Source organism: Psittacula echo, assembly GCF_963264785.1.
Source record: "Psittacula echo genome assembly, chromosome: 5".
Classification (NCBI taxonomy): Eukaryota; Metazoa; Chordata; class Aves; order Psittaciformes; family Psittacidae; genus Psittacula; species Psittacula echo.
The window spans coordinates 23,514,856-23,533,561 of record NC_137739.1 but is presented as its reverse complement, the minus strand read 5'-3'; the positions used below and the strand labels follow the sequence as shown (position 1 = coordinate 23,533,561).

At 38.0% G+C, this 18,706-nt stretch overlaps 1 protein-coding gene across 1 annotated transcript in view; it reads right to left on the bottom strand.

Annotated features, from left to right (window-relative positions):
- Positions 1-953: 953 nt before the first annotated feature.
- Positions 954-18,706, bottom strand: part of GAS2 (growth arrest specific 2) — a gene marked incomplete at its 3' end in the record, with an annotated part of 82,896 nt that continues 65,143 nt past the window's right edge. Inside the window, exon 7 of the mRNA XM_080619491.1 lies at positions 954-1,172. Coding sequence (XP_080475617.1) covers positions 954-1,172 — 219 coding nt within the window. The remainder of the gene's footprint in view (positions 1,173-18,706) is intronic.

Here is an 18,706-nt window from a genome sequence, read left to right as displayed (position 1 = left end):
GTATGCCTTTAGCTATTTTTGAGGTGTGCAAGTGATTTACAAGAATGTGAATCACTCCACTGACAGGGCAATGAGTATTTCACATTTGGCAGGACCAACAACATTAAAGATAAGGGGAAAAGAAAGCTCAAATCTGGGACTCCAGAGGGACCAGCATCTTCTGCAGCTTTCCCCTGCAGCACTGCTTCCCTTCAGGGGCTGCAGAACATCACCCCGTGAGCACGACTAACACCTCTATTGTCTGGCAGAGGAAGGGGCAACCTCTCAGCTTCCCCATGCTTCTATATCAGGCAATGCTGGAAGGAACAGGAAGGATCTACACACAGATCTAACCTTCAGCATTGTCTTTAGCTTTAAAGAGTAGAGGTGTGGGGTTGTTGGGTTTTTTTTGAGCTTTCATTTTTAAAGTAATCACTTTGGGAAGTCGTTTGGCATGCAATAAATCTTTGTATTCTACTGGTTAAGAAACTCTTGCAAACCATAAAAATAGCCAATTTTTCTTTCATTTCAAGAGGCATTACAAAATAATTTCCACAATTATTCATTTTCCACCTACATATCTATTTTTCAACTAGTCTAACAGTCAAGGATTCAATGTAATACGATTTTCATACAAATATATTGTATTGTGTATTTTCTTCCATTAACAGGATCCACTCCTTTATGTAACTCTAAGAATACATTCACATATTAAAAGAGTAATAATTTGGCTAAAAATATATGTCTATTTGTTATCTGACTGTAGTAATTAGCCTATCAAGGGTAATTTGCTATAAAAGATACAGTACTAGAAATAAATAGTTCTACAGTTCAAAGATCTTCAAAATGTGTTGCCATTTCCAGTCTGCCTTAAATTTTCCAAAGTCCTTTTAAAGCATAAACTAAATTTACTACACTTGAGAAAATAATTTGGACCTACATACATAGAGTCCCAATCACATGAGAAGCTTATTTCACTTAATCTCCTTCTTGGTTTTGTAATGGGCAGAAACCACCAGGTAATTGTCTGGATTCATGTCCCTGAGGGTTGGAGACTTGCTCTGGATTGGAGAAGTTTTCCCATCCACTCGGGAGATCTGCAGCATTCGGCACGGGTCATGCTTCAGTAAGTAACCTGCAAAAGTCTCCCATCCTCCTCCAACACGAACCATCACGTGTTTGTTGTGCAGCATCTGAAAACGCATATACGGGGGAAAAGAAAAACAAACACAAGCTCTTTAGAGAGATTCACTCACTGGGAAATCACTTTTTTTTTTGACTGTAAAAGCTGTGTTTGCTTCAATTAAAAGCCATAGAAATGTGTTAGTAGTCTGCTTTATAACAGAACGAAAGAAATAGAATAGTTTTTATCTGAATTTAATAAGTCAATTAAAAAAAAAGAAAATGAGGTAGTATTTAAAGATTCTCATATTGTACGGAAACAATGCTACATGTTCTCCTAGTCCTGCAGCACCCAGTGATCCCGTTCTTCATGTGTTTAGGGTAAACATGTTAGGGAATATGAATGGTTTTCAGATTAATTTTTGGAAAATATGTTCATAAAGACACCGTTTTATATGTCTTGAAACTGGCTTTCTTCCTAGGCTAGGGAGCTATATAAAAGGAGTAGTGAAGGGCAAACCACTAAAACAGTCTCCTAAAATACCAAAAAAGTTATTGAAGAGAATGAAGTACCATTTAATTTAACAATTGACATAAATTCTACCTAAAATAGTCTGATGTTGTAATTAAATCAGTCTAACGAGGGACATTACAAAGAAGACATCTGGAACTGTTTGCAGATACCTGAATTTATGCTGAGTTGTGAAAGAAAATACAAGAGAAGTCCCCAGGCTTTTTATTAGTGGGACAGCTCAGGACTGCTTACGTTCACTGCCTTTATACCAGACACCCTGGGGCTTGACCTACACAGGAATTTCAGGTGGAGAAGGGGATCTGACTGCCAAATTAGGCACCTATCTATAGTGTATATCCTCCAGATCCACACTCATTTTCTTCCTAAACTGAAATAACTCTTTTCACCAAGTACAAATGTATCTTCTCCCATGTCAGCAGCATCTGTGACTTCAGCTGGCAATTCCATTAATTTATCTCCTCCGGTTCTCCATGCAGAACAATCAAATAAATACCAGTGCAGTATCATAAAGCAGCATATTCTATACAAGCCACATCCTAAATCACGCTTTAAAAAATGCTTTCATTAGTACATCCCATGAAATGCTCAACATAATTTAGCTGTAGTGCCAGAAATTAAGAATTGGCCCTGTAAAAGGCAGGCTATAAGATGTTTAATGGAGTGTGGGTAATGACATTTGGATTTATGGCTGTGCTGTGTATCTTCTACACGTTCAAACCTCCCTTGTGGGCTGACAGTGTTTGTAATTGAGACTTACGTGGCACATAAGCCTTTTGCAACACAACATATTTCAGATTAGGACACATAGCATAGAGAACAAAACAAGATCAATTCCCAACCAACAAAATCACAGATAATAAAAGGCAAAAACGAACTCTTTAAAAAAGCCAACCCAACCAACAAACACCCCACCTCAGCCTAAAATTGCATTGTTCGACTTCTGTTACCTGAGGAGACAGATTCATCTGGAACGAAGAAAGCATGGAAAGCTGTACAGCTTTCTGAAGTTTGAAAATCAGAGAATGGTTTGTGTTGGAAGGGACCTTAAAGCTCATCGAGTTCCAACCCCCTGCCATGGGCAGGGACACCTTCGACTAGACCAGGTTGGTCAAAGCTACTAGACCAGGATAAGTTTACAAGGAATCAAACTCTTTATTCGAATAAGCAGCTGCAGGTGTAATCTGGTTTGACAGTTCTCATTTAAAACATGTGAGTGCAAGGAAATACTTGTTTCTGCATTTTGTCTTTTGTGTGAAGCACAGCGGGAAGTCAATCCAGCTCTAGAGATACTGAAAAATAGTTACTTCTGATCTATCCCTGTCAGAACACACTCAAGTACTTTTAGTTTCATTAACATCTGTTTAGCTGCTAAGACTGTCTGTGCTGTCGCTCTCAGTTGCAGGAGCATTAACTTCTGCAATAGCTATACACACATGAGGTTTTCCTCTTGGTTTATATGCGTATGAGAGCAGAATAAGCCTCACATCTTCACAAACCACACTTTTTCATCTCAAACTTTGTATTTTAGTTCCAAGACTTCACTTTGAACTGACATTGGTATGATCAGCTTTTAGCAAATGAGAACTGACTCATGTCTTTAGTCTGGACAATGTATCATGAAAGAAGCAAATGTTTTTTACATCAAGTTTGAAAATTGCAGTTCAAACGGTGCCTCAGCCTAGACAACAGTCTACAGAATTTTATTTAGCAACTTTCTCCTCTTTGAATGCCTAGAAAAGCATTTGAGAAACACCCCAAAAACTTATGTTAAAACATTTTAAGCCTGTCGGTTCCACTACAAGTGAGACTGCTGCAGGAAGGAGTTAACTGTTGCTGAATTTCAGCTTCCACATACTGTCACGGGGGGGGTTCAAGTTCCATGAGCAGTTAGAATCTGTATTTTTGATTAAGAGTTGGGAATGGAAAGTTAGCAGAAAGCATATTTGGTTCCATTTCCCTTAGGGACTACTGTGCAGACAAATAAAATCTACCACTGGTATGTTATTTCCTGATGAACGTACATCTTCTGTCTTTCCCCCTTTTTTTTTCTCTTTGTATTATTATACTATTATAAAATCAATTGAATGCTCATTGTCTATAGAGATTGGGTTTTGCTGCATCCTAAATACAGTTGTTGTTCATGCTGTGCTGTGCCACAAAAGTACCATTTTACTCCTACAGCCATATTTTGACCTTAGTGACACCAGCACAAATCCAGAGTAATTCTGCTACCTTCAGAATAGCTCCAGGTTCACAGACGTAGAAAGGATTTCTCACCGAGGGTAAAATAAAATAAAAATAAAATAAAATAACTTGCTTTACTTTCTAACTGAAAAAAGCACTTTCCTCCCCAACACACTTCAGCTGAAGATGAAACTTTTGAGATTTTATGATCCACCCAATTCAGTTTTTCTAATGCATCAGATCTCTGAGAAAGAAGTTGGATTCTACAATAACAATGTATATTATTCAGTTATCAATGTAAATAAATTCCTGCCATGTGTCTATTTTCACACTGCTATCCAGCCAATTGAAATTGAGAAAACCCTTTCTGTGAAATAAAATCCAACATATGTTTAGGCTTGCTGTAAATCACAGACTCCCAGACTGGTTTGGGTTGGAAAGAGCCTTAAAGCTCATCCAGTTCCAACCCCCTGCCACAGGCAGGGACACCTTACATTGGGCCAGGTTGCTCCAAGACCCATCCAACCAGGCCCTGAACGCTGCCAGGGATGGGGCAGCCACAGCTTCTCTGGGCAACCTGTGCCAGCGCCTCAGCACCCTCACAATATTTTTAGTTGTGTCTGAAGCAGGGCTGTCACTAAAGCTGTTCTCTATAGAATCTGTGTTTCAGCTGAACCCATGGTGAAGCAAACATATGAGAAACCAGATGACCAGACAAATAGAATCGTAGAGGGAGAAATTCTAGATAGTTTTGGTATGCATTAAGGCTGTATCAAGAAATAAGACAGAAAATAAGACAATAGAAGTTAGGTGAACTAAGCTGTCATTGCATAGCACTTTGGCATCACTGTGAAATATAGTCTGAGCAGTTCTGGTTTTCACATAAGTTTTGAGAGCTTTATGGCTTATTAGAGAGATATTAGGCTGTATGTGAAGATATTAAGCTCATGTAAATGAACACAGTTTTACTGACTTGAAAAAAAAATCTTTTCTGTTTTATAGGAACTGGAAATCTGGCCCAATATTGTTATTCTTCAGATTATATTATGATTTTCTCCAAGCGCATTTCAGGGAGGGAAGGGGAAGCAAGAGGAGGAATTACACACTGTGGATCTGATCCAAGTACTGCAAAAGTCAACGGAAAGAATCCTACTAACTCAAAAGGAACTTGGGCTAGGGTCTGGAAACCAAATGCAGCAACCTAAAATGAATCACAGCCTGAAGCTAGTTGGTGTGATTTTAAGCCAATTTCAGAAACAATGTAGGCTACATACTGAGAGAATATTGACTATAAAATCCAAAGGTGTTTGGCCAACTAACACAGTGCATCACACCAGTGACCGTGCAAAGAAAATGTTGCACTCCCAAAGTGTAACATTAATGAGACTGGGAAAGAGAAGAACTGAATCTTTTCAATTAACTTTTGCTGAACATGAACCACTTAGACTCAGCAGCAGCAGCAGGTATAACCCATGTTTCTCATATCTTAGCATTTAGGGGCCCTTCTTTGGGAGGTGTTCAGAACTACATTATGAAGCAGGCTTCTAGATCAATATATTTTCATCCTGACCCGAGATATTTCAAGCCAACACTAAGGAAATTCCAATGTTGTTAAGACTTAGCACATCACTGTGCCAGACCACTACCCATAGCAAGTTGGAAGGCCTCGCCACCATCACTGAATGCTTTTCAAGTCCTGAAGTGAATACAAACACACACAGAGTACACTCAGACATGGCTTCTCTACAACCTTACTGCAACCCAGGCTGATGCTATTTAGGAATCTTCACTAACCATTCTTAGCAAAAACCAAGGTGATAGCGAGGTAGAAATCTCAGATTAGGAACAAGACCCAGATCTGGGCAGTCAGCCTTCCCCAGTGAGTCTCTGGGCCTATATCTAGGTTGTGGTATTGCCAAGTAATGAAAAATTATTCCACAGAGCATAGTCAGCAGCAGGCTGGAGCTGGGATTCCTGTGTGGTCCATGGAGGTTTTGAGGAGACCTGACATGAACAAGCCTTGGACAAAAGAAGAGCCACAGGGCTGCCTTTCGGAGCATGGATTAGCATGACTGAATAGTGATGTTTAGCAACATCGTATTTCCATAATCATTACTATTATCATATTGACACTTTCCTAATCTACAGTAAATGCCCATGCAGTAAAGGCAGTAGCAGGCGATAGTAGGTATTTACAGCAAGTCTTATAAATACCTTCAAATAGGGAAGTGTATTTTCAGAAACTTGTAGGTAACTATTGCCACAGGGAGTTTTTCTACTTACCTGAGAATTCAGTGACCTGAAATACCATCAAGAATGTGTCATAGTCCCCTGATCAATTGCTGCAAGCCACAATTAGATATGTAAAAATACCTCATTAGCAGAGATTATGCAATTTTATCCCTAAAGTTCATTGTAAAATCTATAGCAAAATCCTGCAGGACCGTCAGATCTGAACACCAGTCAGCTTAGATTCAGATACACCCTCACTTTAAAAAGTTTACAGCCACTGTATGATACCTATTATAAAAGGCATTACTACTGCTACATACCCTTATGGACACGAGGGATCATGGAAGCAATTCCCAAGAGGGTATGTAAGAAAAGCAGCTTCCAGCTGGAAAGCTAGAAAGCTTCCCTCCAACTTTTCTTTTTCTTGGCTTTGGTTCTCATTTTGCCATTGAATTTGTGTAAGTTGCCTTCTTAAAGTTTGAGTCTAATACAACATAAAGCTTATTTTAGACTTTCAAGAACTCACTTATGTGCCTAAGTGCGCATCTAAGGAACTCAAATCTCAACTCTGCAAATCAGAAAGAGCACAACTTATGCAGCCAATTCCAATTATTAATTATTCAGCCACACTGAAGTAATCTACTTAAAGTATACTAATGTGTATTTTGGCAGGCAACAATATATAGCCCCTTCCAACCTCAATTATCCTACGATCCAACTGTATTAAGAAAAAAATCTTTCCCCACCTGAAAACCAGGAAAAACGCACTCCTCCTTTTTCCCTGTCATCCCTCATTAAATCACATTTTGCCTAGCTCCCCTCTTGATACAGGATTATACAAAACTGTTTTGAGTTACATCTACTAGCTTTAAAAGTTCCAAATGATGCAACTTGTATAACTCCAGTCATTACATATGGATTTGTTTAGGGACCTCCTTCGAGTTGCTCTGTTGTTGTTCTGAAAACCCCAATAAAGGAGCGTGCACTTCCCCTGTCTGCATACACCATGATAATGACATGGAAAATAGACAGCTTGCTGGATTAACATCTCCCTCTCATTTTCAGAGATTTATATGTAGTAAATCACACTAAATGAATTTCACTTAGCTGGAAAAAGCATTGTAAAAAAGCTCAGCTCAAAAACCAGATGTCAAGAGTGTACGCTAACTGCCTGTCACAATATTTCTAGTGCTAAAGCTGGGCTTCATAATTAACACCATTTCTGAATGTTAAAGAAATTAATTTTAACATTATATCTTAGGCTGTATCAAACATATTAACAGGTATCTACTGATTTTACTGAACTAACCTCTTACACTATGTTGTATAACAAAGAATGGGATGGAATGATACTTTACAAATTATTTATAAGCTTCATTTGTTCAGGAATATATTCCCCAAACAAATCAAATGCAAACACTCCTATTTTATAGTAAACACCAATGGCGGGAAATAAACCTGAATGGAAGAACTTGTCAGACTCCCCAGATCTCCATTTTGGGGCAGAATAACATTTAAAGCTGTGTGTCAAGTGGTATTTCTCACTGAAAAAGGAGCTCAGTTTTCATGTAGAAGCTAATAAAGTTCCCAATGTCTTCAGCAACACCACCACACCTATATTCTCCATATCTATTGACTGACACACAGGCTGGGGGGAACTGAAAGAAGTTTTGACTTAAATAGATGATACAAAAAAAGCTGATACACTGAAGCCTCACAGATTTTCTAGGTGAGGCAGCCACCCAGGCACACACCAGTAGAGCCTTCAAAGCATATACAGACCAGGCCTTACACTAAATATCAGAAGCCTCCTATAATTCATGGAGTCATTTTTTCAAAGTTTGTTTGAGTTCAAAAGGGCAAGCAGACTTCACGTCTATTTACGTATCGTCCCTTCCTCACAGGGTTTTCCGTGATAACAGATGCTGACTTCTTAGGGTTGTTTTGCATCAGCATGAAAATAGCAATCTTTTAGTGGTGAAGGGTGACACGTTTGTTTGAAACATGATCAAGCATTATTACTTTGCCACCAAAGAAGGCGGCTCGCTAACAATGCTTACAGCATAATGTTTGTAAGCTTCAAAATACTTAAACTGATATTAAAACGATCCATGTGAGGAATGCAAGTTAACTCCTGGTCTTCTAGCAGATTAACTGACATATGCATCAAAAGGTCCAAGAGAAAACATAATGAAATGTAATAAAACTGATTGAGATCAGTTACACATTTTCAGCAAGTGACTGGATCCAGTTCCTACTGAAGTCAACGGGACTTTACTCAATTCTTCAAACTGTGTTTTGGGTCCTGTTTTTATGAAATCTGAACTTGATAAATAAGTAATTTTTTCTTTTATTTTTCCTTAAAAAGCCCCATGAATAAGGGCTTTAAAACCATACCCACCACATCCTTTGTTAAGGAAATCCGCTCCTTACAAAGCCGCTTTCTCTCTCATTCTCCTTTTCATCTCACAGATCTATGAAAAGGTGCATAAGAACATCAACTTTTTTATGTCACTGAATCTCACTGTGGAGAACTCTATTTAGAATAGGAAGTGAACTGCTTTCACCCAACTCATCTTTAATTGATCAGTCAGTCATTTTGACTGCATGCTGATTTCTCCTTTTTCTAGACTGATACTACTGTCCCGTCATCAACTGTCCATTTGGCAACTGTCTCCACTTGCAAAAACACTCCTTTCCATGAAAAAATGAAGGAAAAGGAGGGTCATAAAAGCTGGCCTCAAATGAGAACACCCTTGCCTCTTGAGACTCAGTTTCTTTTCAAACCTTCTTTATTCCATTTGCAAGTTCCTGCTACAGGATCTGTAGATCTCATTTGAGATGTCCACCTCACAACTTTTCAATTGATTTTTTCAATACTTACCCAAGTTGTTAAACTACCTTATCACTCAAAACTCTCTTTATAGTGCTTACGAAAACACTATTATAAGATGTCACATTTCAGCACAGGGATGATGATATAACGGGGAACTGAAGAGATCTGTATCCTGCTGAAGATTGAGGAGCATAAAAATAAGTGTCTAGTGATTCCACTGAAATTAAACTGCTGTTGCTTAAAACCAAAGGCTTCACATATTAACATCCCTTGTTGGTATGACCTGTATTACCTGGTCACCCGCTAAAGCAAATTAAAATGCTCTAACACTGCTTAAGTGACATATCATTCATGCATGACTGTAAATTCTCTCTAGCAGGGAGCTAAGTGGAACTAGTAAAATCCTTTAAAAATACAGAGACAAGTATCTCAAGTCTCTGCCTTTCACCTTTACACAGTTCTGTTACTGTTTATACAGAAGGCAAATCCTTTTCATCAAGCATCACAGCAATATGGAATGAAAACATTCATTTAGATCTAGTCATAGCTCAGCAAACTAACAAGTAATCAGGTTAGAAACCCAATACCATGGGGAAGTTTATAAATTGTTCCTAGAGCTTCTCCCTAGTGGAGGTACACATGTGGAAAAGCTGAGACGGCTTCTTACTTACATCCTGGTGTACAACAAACACCTTCTGAATGTTTATAAAGGTCTGAAAGAAGCCAGGAAATGTATATTTAAGCATGAAAACAAAGGGTGTCTAAGAAAACATAATGAATAGAATGCTAGATGACTAAAGCCTCATACAATCTGAGGGAAATAACAGAGGATAACTAGGACCATGACCTCCAGTGAAAGCAGTAAGAGAACAGACAAAGGGCATGTTTACACTGGCACCAGCATGACGTGCCAGAATTTTCCCACACGGTATTTCAGCAGAAGATCGTACTAGAAGAGCACACAGCCTCCCAAAAAGAGCAACAGCAACTGCTGAAAACAATGCTCATGCATATCTAATCCAACAGCATATATTGGTAACAGTGAAGATCAGCAATTGTGGATTTATCAGAAATACAGTAACAACAGAGTGGTGACAGAAGGGAAGAGTAGGAAACTGGGTGTCCCAGGATGTGGGAATGAGTAAGATGGTAACAAATGGGTGACACAGAGACACCCACTGAAATGTCATTTCTTAAAAGCCAGGGCAAAGTAAGTTTCTTTTCAGCAGGCATATAACAGTAAGCAAGAATCAAGCAGCACAATGAAACCCTGAACTGATGTGAGACATGAAATATTGAAGGATGGAAAGGAGATCTCAGAGCAACCAACAGTAATTAGTGAAACTATTGAAAGCCAATCTAAAGGACAAACTGAAGAGCGGCTGACAACACTGCCCCAGTAAATTATGGGATCTAGCATAGAGATGATTTCTAGCTGACACACAGTCATCTGAAGAGATGGAAGACAATGAGCAACGATCAAGAGAACTGTACAACGATACTGGACATCAGCACCTGGGATACATACAAAGCTATATATGGAAGGTGGTGTCAAGGGAACTGAGTATTCTGCAGGAATGGGTTAGGAAAGAAGAAAGGTCTACTATAACAGTGAAGTGAATGAAAGATCTCACGAGGTACTGAAGAACAACCAGTAGATCAGTGCAGAGGTCCCAGCTTGAGAAGTAGCATTTCCTCAGTCGTTCTACCATTAAAAATACTCAGAACCCATGAAATAACATCTTCTGCAGAAGAAATAATCAAGTGAGAAAGCTGAAAATTTTTCCTTTCACATTGCAAAAATGCAACCTCCTCCCTCTATTTCTTCTTGGCAAGAAATATGAATAGTGAATATGCTTGGTAAAATGGCATGAAACACTAACGCCTGGGAGTTTAGTCACTTTTCATATTCCTCAAGAAGCCCAGAACTGGCTTAGAGGGTGAAATCACAGCCATGTAAATCTGGCATGGCACAGACACCTTATAGTGAACAGCCTATTGACCTCGGGAGGTTAGGAAAAGGCAAAGTTGCAAAAAATAACATTTTTACAGAGAGAAAGCACTGGAGAAGGTCAAATTAAAGTATTCTCCATATCACAAATGTTGCAGTTAATGAAACTGAAGTCTTCATTTCTACTTTCAGAATGTAGCAGACATTAAAATAATTATTCAAAATGTCCCTGCCTAACTAATTGAAATCAAGATGCATCTTTGTATGTGTCCTGATAGAAATAACATGAGAGTTTGAATATTTGGGATTCTCACCCTTGGTTAAACTTTCCCTCAAATCTTACTTTTAGTTTCTGTCTGACACAATTTGATAGAATTTGGGCACGGTACACATTTGGTGTCTAATTAACACTAGACCTTGGTTGCTGTCTGAAAAAAGCATCCTGTGTAGGCGAGCACTGTGTGTGAGAAATGACTCAGACACAGGCAGAAGTAAACAAGCTTGCTGATTCAATAAGGGCCAAGTGAATTCCTGACAAGCGGAGGCTTTTATTTGTTGGACAAGGAGAAACAGTGTCAAGGAAAATCAATTCGATGTGGGAGTCATGTTCAGAACTGCATTTGTAGGTAAAGGGACAATGCATTTCCAAGCACTCTGGATGTGATTCTGTGTCCGATTAGTTTTGAGAGCAGTAAGGGTGACACTTACTTGTTACTTCCCCTCCAGCCATGTCTGTGTGGGCCAGCCACAAAGACCACCTACTCTCTATCAATTGAAGTGTGGGATCTTAAAAAGAAATCGAGTTGCTTCTAGTTATAGCACTGACTCAGAAGAAATATTTTATGCAACACTTGGCAAGAGAGATGATACGGCAAACATTAAATATAGAAAAAGATATCAAAGTTTACGAGTTCGAAGTGAAAGCACAAACTGGCAATGAAGACACAGAAAACCACATGTACTAAGACCAAATAATGAGGGGACTCTCTTTCAGAAAAAGAAACGTTTCAAAAATGTAAGCATGAGGCTGCCAAAATAAATCTATGACTGACTGCTTAAAAAGAAGAAAAAGACTTTACTCTCACCTTCAAATTAAAAAAAAAAAACAACAAAATATGGATTTCTTAATTGTAGATAATCAGTATTTCTATTAGTATTTGGAGCCTTGGAAAGTCTGTCTTAAAAACTCTAAAAAAACTGGAGCAGTGAGATACTAACAGTGATTTAGAGAGGGAAAATCTAATGAGAAATTTGGAAAAAAAAAGTTTTTCTTGCAAAAAATACACAAATTTAAAACAGAACCCTAAGTACAAAAGGAATTAATTTTACCTGGACTTTTAAAATTCTCCTAATTTACATTCCTTTAAGTCATTGACAGAGTGCATTAATGCACAGAGCGATCATCCATTTAAATTTTGCCACTGAATTCAGCTAATCTTGGGTTTCACCATGCAAATGTGTGTGGGCTGCATGCGAACGTGCTTCTGCTAGAGCACTGAAGAAGTACATGAAAATGTTCTTTTGAACCCTAAAGTGCCATCTGTTTTCCAGCTATTTTCTCAAGGCTCATTCTGTCTCTCCTAGTTCCCTGAATAACAGCCTCTAAACGGTCAAAAGAAACTATTGCCTGCAACCAGATTAAAAAAAAACAACCCACCTTTATCTACAGAATTCTTCTCACTGCCTGCCAATGGAAGTGATGTGCATGTGTGACACAGACATGTACGTCTGGCCCTGCTTGATTTGACGTCACATGCATTCAGCTGCAGCAATGTCTATGTTTCCCTAACTCTGCCTCAATTCTTTCTTTTTAATGTTCCAAACTGCTTCAAACAGCTACTTCCAAGTGCATGCAAGATTAATACAGAAGCTGGATTTAAAATATTTAATGTGCTTCCTTCATTCTGCATCCATATCCTCCGGGATACAAGTACAGCAGACCCAACAAGAACTTCCCTGCAGTTGTGATCTTTGTAATATTTGTCTCAAAAGTGACTGTAGGCCACTTTTTTTTGCCTCCTATTAAAATAAAGATGCTACCAGGTCCCTTATTGGCAAATAATGTGACCCATAACTTTTAATATTGTGTATTTAAGATATTTTTTATGCACCCAACATCCAAAATTCATTTCAGTTGAGACAGAAATGGCAATGTCCTCAAGTTGGCTGTTAGTATTTCAGTTTAATGTGTTAAGTCCAAAGTCATAATACTGTGGAGGAAAAAACCCAAACCACAAACCCCAAAATTAAAGCATAACCCTGATAGGCGCTTTTAAACATTTTTCCCAGTTGACTACAGACCTCAGGCTCGAGCGGGTCAGTGAGACAGTGTGGATCAAGAACTGGATGTGTGGTTGTCACTTATTCCAGTTTGTATGACTGACCTTTCCATGATCTTGAGATGTTAATTCCATGGATCCACTCTTTTTTCTAACAGTACCCTGTCACTTACTTTGTCTAATGTGATCATCCGAAAACCAAAAACAGATCAGCTTTTAGTATGAGTTTTTACAACATCTACTGTAAGAGACCTGATCTTAGTTAGGTCCTGCAGACTTCACTGCGGAATAGAACACATAATGTTAATAAAGTCACACAACAGAACTACCCCATTTTCTTATAGCACGAGTCAGATTTGTAAAAACATCATCACTCTGTCCTAACCTTTAAACAAACAGATATCTAATAGAATAATTTATTCAGAAATTCCAAATTTCAGGATTTTTTGTGGTTGGATCTGGTTGTAACCATTTTATTTTCAATCCTTTTTTAGTGAAACAGCTGCTTTTCATAGCTATGCATCCTATGCTACAAATTAACACCAAAAAATGTTATTGCCTAGAGTAGCAAAAATCCAGGCACAAAATGAAGTACCTTCTAGGATAGTATAAAGGCTTACTGAGTCACAAGATTAAAAACCTAGTCAGCAACAGGAAGGTATGACAGCATCAGCTATCATTTACATGAAGGAAAAATGATAACCAAGCGTAGGATCACGCTTGCCTGTTCATTAATAAATTTCTCAAGGGCATCACTCTCATGAGTTTCCGAGAGATAAATAAAGAAAAGGCACGCCCAGAGTCATCACAATACAACTGCTTCGCCTGACCTATTTAAAAAAACCCTCCCAACTCAAAACCAAACACACCAAACCCACCGGGATTGCAATTATAAAGAAAATCACAAGGAGGCAGACAAACACCACGATCAATTAAATGCGTGAGGAAACGGAACGAGAAAGGATGTTCAGAGCCAGTGAAGATCTCTCAAAGGATGGTTAGAACTATTTTGCTTGCTTGTGTAATGAAAACTAATTAAAACTAAAAATATTGAGCAGATTACAAGGAAGTGAATGCCACGTATTTCATATCTGCAGATCTATCTTTGTGAAGAACAAAAAAAATACTTGACACTCTAGACGTCTTCTGCAATGATCAGAATAACTAGCACTAGTACCAGCCTCATTTGGTGTGACACTAGCAAGTAAATGAAAGTCTGAGGAGTTTGACAGACTGGGGAAAGGAGGCTTACACTACAGCAGCATGCCATCTATCTTAACTGTGAGACAGAGACCACAGAGACTGTATGCTCAAAATATCATTTCTGATGGATCACTGGAAACAGAGGAAAATCTTGTATCTGGATTTAAGCCAGCGCACATACGCATAATTTTAAGCACAGATACCTGAAAGGGTAGACGTTTCCCTGTTTTTAATTTCCATTCAGGCTTACCTTCAGTAAGAAGGGATTTAAGAAAAAAAATATTATTTCTCTCTTCTTGTATCCACATATTTGATTTCCAAAAGCTGAACCATGTCACAAGCAGCAATCACAGAAGAACTGTTATACTGAATTTGAAGCTGATGGCAACAGCTCCTGCTGCATGTCTGGGCTTAGATATCCACCATAAAAGCTTGTTGCTCTATCACCTTCAATCTGTGCTATATTGAGATGACATGGCCTTTGGAATTTACATAGAAGTTTTACATCTTTTTTCATGAAAGCAACAGTAAGACTAGAATATAAACCCTACAAAGCACTCTTTAGTGAAGGCCCCATCAGAACAATGCTGGTCAGATTTGTATTTTCTGGATATTCTCAGAATAATCTTCACACTTTCAGATGCCGCAGTTGCCTAATTTTATTATTTTTTTTAATGACAAGTTTCATAATACCTTTATTACTCAGACTTTTTACCTATTTGTAGTATTGCTTTCAGGACTGGTAGAGTGCTGGGGTGTTTGATCCAACCCATAGGAGTAAATAATATACAGTGACTGTAATACCTTCTAACTTCCTCAAATTTATGAGAAATGTAGGTTTAATTATAAGTTTCAAGACATACTTTTCATATGACCTTCAGTAAGTAAATATACTGTAATTCTGTACTTCAAGTCTCTAGGCTGGGCGTAACAAGACTTCTCTTTTCCATTTCTTCTGTGTACAGGCTTGCTGGCTATTCAAAGATAGGGTCTTTGAATATATGTGGATATAACACCAACATTACCTCTGGTTGAAACTAGAAGCAGAAGACTAACACATGTGTCATCACAACTCCTCACTGAACACTTGCAGATGAAATTGGTCTGCGTTCATAATTATCGAATCGCCTACATGTACCTGAAGATGCTGTAACTATAGCACACGATTTCCACATTCACTAAGCCCCACCTGACTGCAAATGCAGCTTATTAAAAATACTAAATAAATTAAAAAAAACTACAAATAAACACAAAAGAACCCCACCAACACGATGCACCACAATGATGATAGCCACAAAGCGCAATTCAAGTGAGGCATTTAAAACTGGGGAAGCCCAGGGAGATCACGTGCCAAACCCCAGAAACTGTTCAAGAGGAGCTGTAATATGCTTACAATCCATTTATTCCTATGCCAAAGAACTAATGTCCTTTTAAAAAGCTTTTACAAGCAATACAATATACCAGCTAGACAGAAAGCTATTTGTCCTTGGTTGCTTAGTGATCCTAGAATAGAGATGTAAAGAAATTCATTGGGCCTTTATTCTGACTAATTCAAAAGATTACATGCTATTGTTTAGTCTTATCATCAAATATATGTTACAATACGGTCTGTTACAAGGAAACTATTCCTTTACACTATCCTTTATGAAAATGACTCATTAAAATGTGGTTACATTGAAGATACTGCTTACGAGAGCTCTTGTAATAGCAACAGGAATTAATAAACACTACTGAGGTATATATTTATCGTGTTTAAGGATGCATTACATTTAAATAACTTAATCCATCTATTTTTCCTCCATCGTTCCTTTACAGGATGGTTTGGGGTTTGGGATTTTTTTTCTGCACCTTCCACAGCTTGCGAGCTTTAGGGAAATTTGTTCTCTGCATTATAGGCAACAGAAAATTAAAACCTCACAAAGAACAGAAGCACAAAGAAACAGTACATGAACAGAGAAAAGTGCAACCCTTCTCTTTGCAAGTGCATCATGGCAATACAGTACTCCAAAATGCAAGGAAGAGAAAACAGAGAACTGTCCTCACCTCAGTCTCCTACCTGACTGGTATTCTGAGGCCAGAATTTTCCTCAAATAGGTACAATATAATTTTAGTACCAGTCCAGTAGGGACTATTGCTTAACATTTACCTTAAAGTGAAAGCCTGCACATGTTGTGTAGTAATAGGCATGCTGCTAACTCACATCCTAGAAGTAACTTGGTTAATTTGCCCAAAAATGTAAGTAGCATCATCTAACTCCATAGAGATGCAAATTAATTCCCAATCTACTGAAACAGATCTTCTAGTCTGACTCTCTTCCAAAAAGTTCTGGACCACGGAGTGAAGACTTGGCCTCCAATTGCTTCCCCCCATGGTTTAGTGCAGCAGGAGCTGTAATCCTATCTCCTCCCACTCATGCTCTCTCCAGTAGGAATGTTTCCACTGCTCCGGCCTCCTTCCCTTGGCAAGTTGCAGGAGAGCTCCACACTGCATTAAGCACCTTACATCCTCACTACTTATCGGAAGCAGTAGGGAACTCTGGGCTCCAGAGCAATGCTACTCCTGCCTCATCTGGGGTATATGTATATAGAGATAGGTACGTAGACGGAAGGAGAAATAATGGACAGAACAGTTAAGAAGAAAAAAATATTTTTTTCTTCCTTTTTTCATATTTATACAGTTCCACCTCTACAGCTCCATTCAACCAGGTATCCTTTTCCTCTTTAAAAAAATGCCCTCCTACATTCATAAACCTTGTAGGCAGAGCATGGTAAGGTAAAAAACATGAGCTGATCAACATTTAAGATTAAAGGTCATGATATGCATATGCCTGTATCTCCTCTATCTAATCTGTCATCTATTGGATAAACTGTAGTTAACAACTGATATTTAACAATATTTAATTATACTGAAAATGAGTATATTATACAATCATACATATTTGATTAATTCCAGCTTTATCTGGGCTTTTTTACTGGTACAGCAGTTGTCTTCAGAAAATGCATCCTTTGTATATTTTATTATACTCTCTTTCATACTATCTTTCCATCTCAGTCCTGAATGCCAGCAAGTCTCTGCACTGTAATTGTCCTATGGCCTCACTGTAATGTCAATTTACAAAAAAACCTGATCCCTATCTCTTTTAGCAGCATTGTGTTCTCACTGACAAATTCCAGCTCAATCTGTCTTTACATACGTGGTACTGTCTAAATAGAAACACTTTTTAGTTTGATGTAAATTGGAATTAAGTAACACAATAAGGGAAGAAACATTATCTGCAAAACCTAAGGTCCCAAGAAACTTAAGGTCCCAAGAAGTACACACAATGCCAAATCTAACCTGCAGTATAACTGCTTACCTTGACCTATGACTGCAAGTGCCACAGCTATAGCTTTTATGGGAAAATTATCTTTTGTTTATTTTATAACAGAGATAAAAGACTTATAATAAAAATATCAGTGAGCTGGCAAAATTCAGATAAACATCACTGCAACCATCATAGATTGATTTTATTCACAAAAATTGTTCAAGATTCTCTAAGATACTTGTGCAAAGCACACATAGCCCATGATACTGGTTGGCTTCCTCTAAAGTACTTCATATTCCTTCTGTTTTGTGATACTTAGTTTTGCTGGAAGCGTTAGTCCATATGCTTTTAGATAAGATCTAATAGACAAAGAACACAAAGGTCCCAAGATCTGTTTTCCACAGTCTTACATATGAGCAATTCAGGGTAACACCAAAATTATGAAAAGAGTCACAGATGTCCCAAAGCAAGAGGCAGAGATTCGGAAACTGCCTCCTACCTCCATCCCATTTTTTAAATCAGCAGAGCTACATGCATAACCAAGAAAATTACATTTTGAAAGTATCTAGAGACAGATTATTTTATCAGATCTTGCTTGAATTAAGACTAGAGATTATTCTTCTAAATGAACAGGCCTGAAATAAACTTTAATTCTATGGGTTTCATTAAAATGTCTCCTAATTTACACTGGTGTAATGAGGGGAGACTGAGGGTAGCATGATTTCAATAATATTTATACTTAGGCTTAATTTCCTTCAAATAGGACAAAGCATCCTCTCTAAGTTTTTAAAATTATGTCAGTGTGAGTCTATGGGGTATGATGTTACAACATTGGAATGAAATTATGTCACTGCAAATGTATGAAAGCAACATTGTAAGAAATGAACCAAAGTTATACTAACGTGTCAAACTGTGAAAACAACTTGAATGGAATCAATAACTTTGCATAAAATTAAGATATTTCAGACCAGATATTATTTATCTGACACTGCAATCATCAGTCTTGACTATAGATCCATATACATACTTGGCTGTGGAGCCCAATCTAGTCAAGTACAATCTGTAGTATATTACCTAAATT